Source organism: Bipolaris sorokiniana, assembly GCF_000338995.1.
Source record: "Bipolaris sorokiniana ND90Pr unplaced genomic scaffold COCSAscaffold_2, whole genome shotgun sequence".
Classification (NCBI taxonomy): domain Eukaryota; kingdom Fungi; phylum Ascomycota; class Dothideomycetes; order Pleosporales; family Pleosporaceae; genus Bipolaris; species Bipolaris sorokiniana.
Window position 1 is genome coordinate 56,120 of NW_006911896.1, and position 3,381 is coordinate 59,500.

Sequence of the window (3,381 nt, forward strand, 5' to 3'; positions counted from 1 at the left end):
GCTACCTCTCGCGACTATGTTTTATTTTAGTGCCGGCGCGTTAATATTATAACCTTAACACTAAACTTTTTTACAGCTACGCGGTACGAGAGTTAACCTTCTGCATCTTGCGAATCGATCACCGCAATCGCTTTTTCGATAGCTGTCATGGTGGTGGAGATATCACGTGTTGAAAATGATGGGTGGATATTTTGATGGGGCAGATAGTGTTGCATTAGGTGAACTGTTGCACGCACTGACCACACGCAGTACTCTCCATTCCCGGCTTTACCGTTGGGTTTTGCACCGTTGGAGGCTCCGCAATCACCTTTCCAGGATGGCCACCAAGTGCAGCTGCTCCAAGCGCGCGATCTTGGGGCTATCACGGAAACAATGGCTGCCTCTTCGCCAGCTGTCGCGAGGGTGATTCCAAGGTTGCAATTGAGACACTTTACCGTACAGGGTACACTATTGGTTGCGGAGTAGATCTTTCCACGCAGACAATCTGGTTTACACGGGACGGAAAGAGGCTAGCAAGTCATTTCAAGAACGTGCAAGGAAGATTGTTCCCTCTACTAGGGTTGAAGGATAAGGTGGTAGTCGAAACCAACTTCACCGGACCTTTCGTGTGGAAGGAAAGAGCAAAGTCTTCAACAAGCTGTTCAGAGGATGGTTTCGATCATGGCTCAGCTAATGCTTCAGATACAAGTTCAGTATCCTTGAAAGGTCCAGGCGATTTTGATTATACACGGCGTTCAGATGATTCAGCGTCCTCAAGAGGTTCGGGTGATTTTGATGATTCAATAAGAGGTCTGGAGGAGGATTCAGATTGAATAAGTCCCAAGTAAGCAACCTAGACTAAGATCGATTAGGTATGTGTAGGTAGAGAGCTAAAATCTCATATAGCGACACGAAGCAGAGCTGCTTAAGTGCCCTGCAGCACTAGCCTGTATGTCTCACCACTATGATGTATTGCAGTCAGCGTCAAAGAGTGCAGGCTACGAGCTGGATGCGTCCGGGGCGTTGGCCAAGTGCGCACAGCGCATTACGAGGAAGCGCAAGGCCATCTCTTATGCCCAGCGGAAATGCAGCAACGCCAAGGAGATATGCTTTGGTCTGGGTAATCGCATTTGAGAGGAGAGACATGACTTCCCTAGAGGTGAAATGCTTCAATCATGGCGGTTGAAATGATGGTTTTGGTCGTTAGTATCATCGCGATTGTGTGTGGCTGGTTTAGTTCTGCGTAGCGGGAGGAGATGCGCATATCTAGCATCATATGTGTTGTATGTAAGTCTATCCTCATAGGGGCATATCCCGATTCTTTTGCCTCTGAATTTCTTCGCTCGCGCCTTGCTGACTGTGGACGGAGCAAGAGCTTCGATCTGTTCGGCAGTGCTCTTTCCAAAACCACCTATATAGTATTGTTACGCAAAATGGAGAAAATGAGTTGACTTGACGTGATCAGTAAATGGATCTCTAAAGCCATCGCCTCTTAACGTGGGCTTAAACATGATAAGAGGGTCATGTCGAAGTCCGATCGTTCTAAACAGCCGTGCGCAGAAAGACAAGTAACGAGTATCCGAGTCACCGCACTACTAGGGACTTAGTACCCTTACAGTTTTTTTAAATACATCGACTGTGGTGAGGGTGTAGTTGATTGGTATCCTGAAGGTTGGACCGATCAGCGAAAGCAAGCCGGAGATTTTATCGCGAGGGTCGCTACATGCGAGTTCGGCGTGGACCTTTACAATCCTAGCGAGATCGCGCAGCTAGTCTAATAACTACTTAGTAAACTAATGGCTTGCATCCTGTTGGGCTCTTCCTTCTTCTAGCTTTGAGCCGTGTAGCTTCTTGGGCTACTCCATCCTTATTATAACTATCCCAAGTTTATTGTCTAATTCCTGTTATCCCACTCCCGCAGTTTCTAAATACAGTACTAAATCAAAAGTTTCGCAAGTCAGCCGAGGCCCCACCATCACCGAAACTCAACGCCTATGATATTTTTGGTGATATCTCACCCAAAACTGTATATAATTTAATTTTGAAATATAGAGTATTTTCGTAAATACTAGTACTTTATTTACTAGCCGCGCGGAGCTCTACAAGCTGCGAGGCGGCGAGGCATTAAGTTAATAAGCTGTTCTATACTCTTTCTTGGTATCCGCCGCCAGCTATCTTTTAACGCGTAGCAAAAGCCATCTATCTATTCCTAACTTTTACTATAGTTATTATACTGTAGATAGAACTTATTTATACGTCGTTTCAGCTGCCACCAGAGATACTTAATAGGGTTAAGATCTAGTGAATACGCTGGCCAGTTAAGTATTATAATATAGTAATCTATAAGGAAACTCCATACAACTCTAGACGTGTATATACGCGCGTTATCCTGCATAAATAACTATAAGGGCCTATAAGAAGGTAGAAGGCCTATACGAAGGGCTTTAATGTAACTTTAGCTGCTATAGCCACTACGTTCAGCATCAGTATCCCTTTCTATTATTACTAGTAGGCTGCGTCGACCTCGCCCACGTTCATCCAACCATATAGCCCCCCACACCATCTACGTAGCTACCTTGCCCATAATTACTTCCGTAATCATGCAGGCCTTCCATTTTTCTTCTAGATATCAAAATCACCACTCCTGTTCTTAGTAAGTACTCTTCTGTATAGAGCACTTATCTAAGAACTTAACTATACGGCGATGCTAAGCAAAACTTCTATATCATATAGCAAACCGCAACCGCTTGCGGGCATATTTTAGAGTTAATTTTAGACGCTTTTTACAGCGATATTTAACTATATTAAGACGGTGGAGCATCCGATAAAGCGTGAACTTACTAGGGGTAGGTAAACGGGTGCCGTTAGGTTGCACAATAGTCGCAGCTTCAAGTAGCTGTTTATACTTAATTTTAGGCGAACGGCGTGCTTCGCGAAAGATAATCTTCTTCTAGTGCCTTAAAAGTATCTGTAGCCGGCCGCTGTAAGGTCTATCTGCTATCGTTAAGGTGGTGTTGAACTTTTAGTGGAGGCGGGTGATGGTAGAGAGCGCGCGTAAAAAGATAGCTGCAACTTCAGTTGCAGTACAACCACCACGTAACATGCCAATTGCAATATTTCGCTCCTCTATTGTCATATTTTGGCGACGGCAAGTAGTTTGCGACATTCTATGATTGAATTGGTGCGCTGTAGCGTTAGTGGGAGGTATTCAAAATGTGGACGGTGGGGAGTGGGGTTTTGGTGGGGCAGCTTGACTTGCAAAACTTTTGACGCGTGGCTGTAGTATTTAAGTGGGCTACGTACCTTAGACATTTTTTCTCCCTACTACTTCTATTAGTACTTAATAATTATTATAGTGATTGTATAACTAGAGAGAATCTTCGATACTATCTATAAACGTGT

General features: G+C 44.5%; 1 protein-coding gene across 1 annotated transcript; it reads right to left on the bottom strand.

Annotated features, from left to right (window-relative positions):
- Positions 1-955: 955 nt before the first annotated feature.
- On the bottom strand, positions 956-1,145 carry COCSADRAFT_266540 (uncharacterized protein). The gene has a single exon (XM_007697468.1). The coding sequence runs from the start codon at positions 1,123-1,125 to the stop codon at positions 964-966; it is 162 nt and encodes a 53-aa protein (XP_007695658.1). The 5' UTR covers positions 1,126-1,145; the 3' UTR covers positions 956-963.
- Positions 1,146-3,381: the final 2,236 nt, after the last annotated feature.

What these genes read in the sequence shown, in the direction of transcription:
- COCSADRAFT_266540 (XM_007697468.1), bottom strand. Translation starts at nt 1,125, where the DNA reads ATGTCTCTCCTCTCAAATGCGATTACCCAGACCAAAGCATATCTCCTT.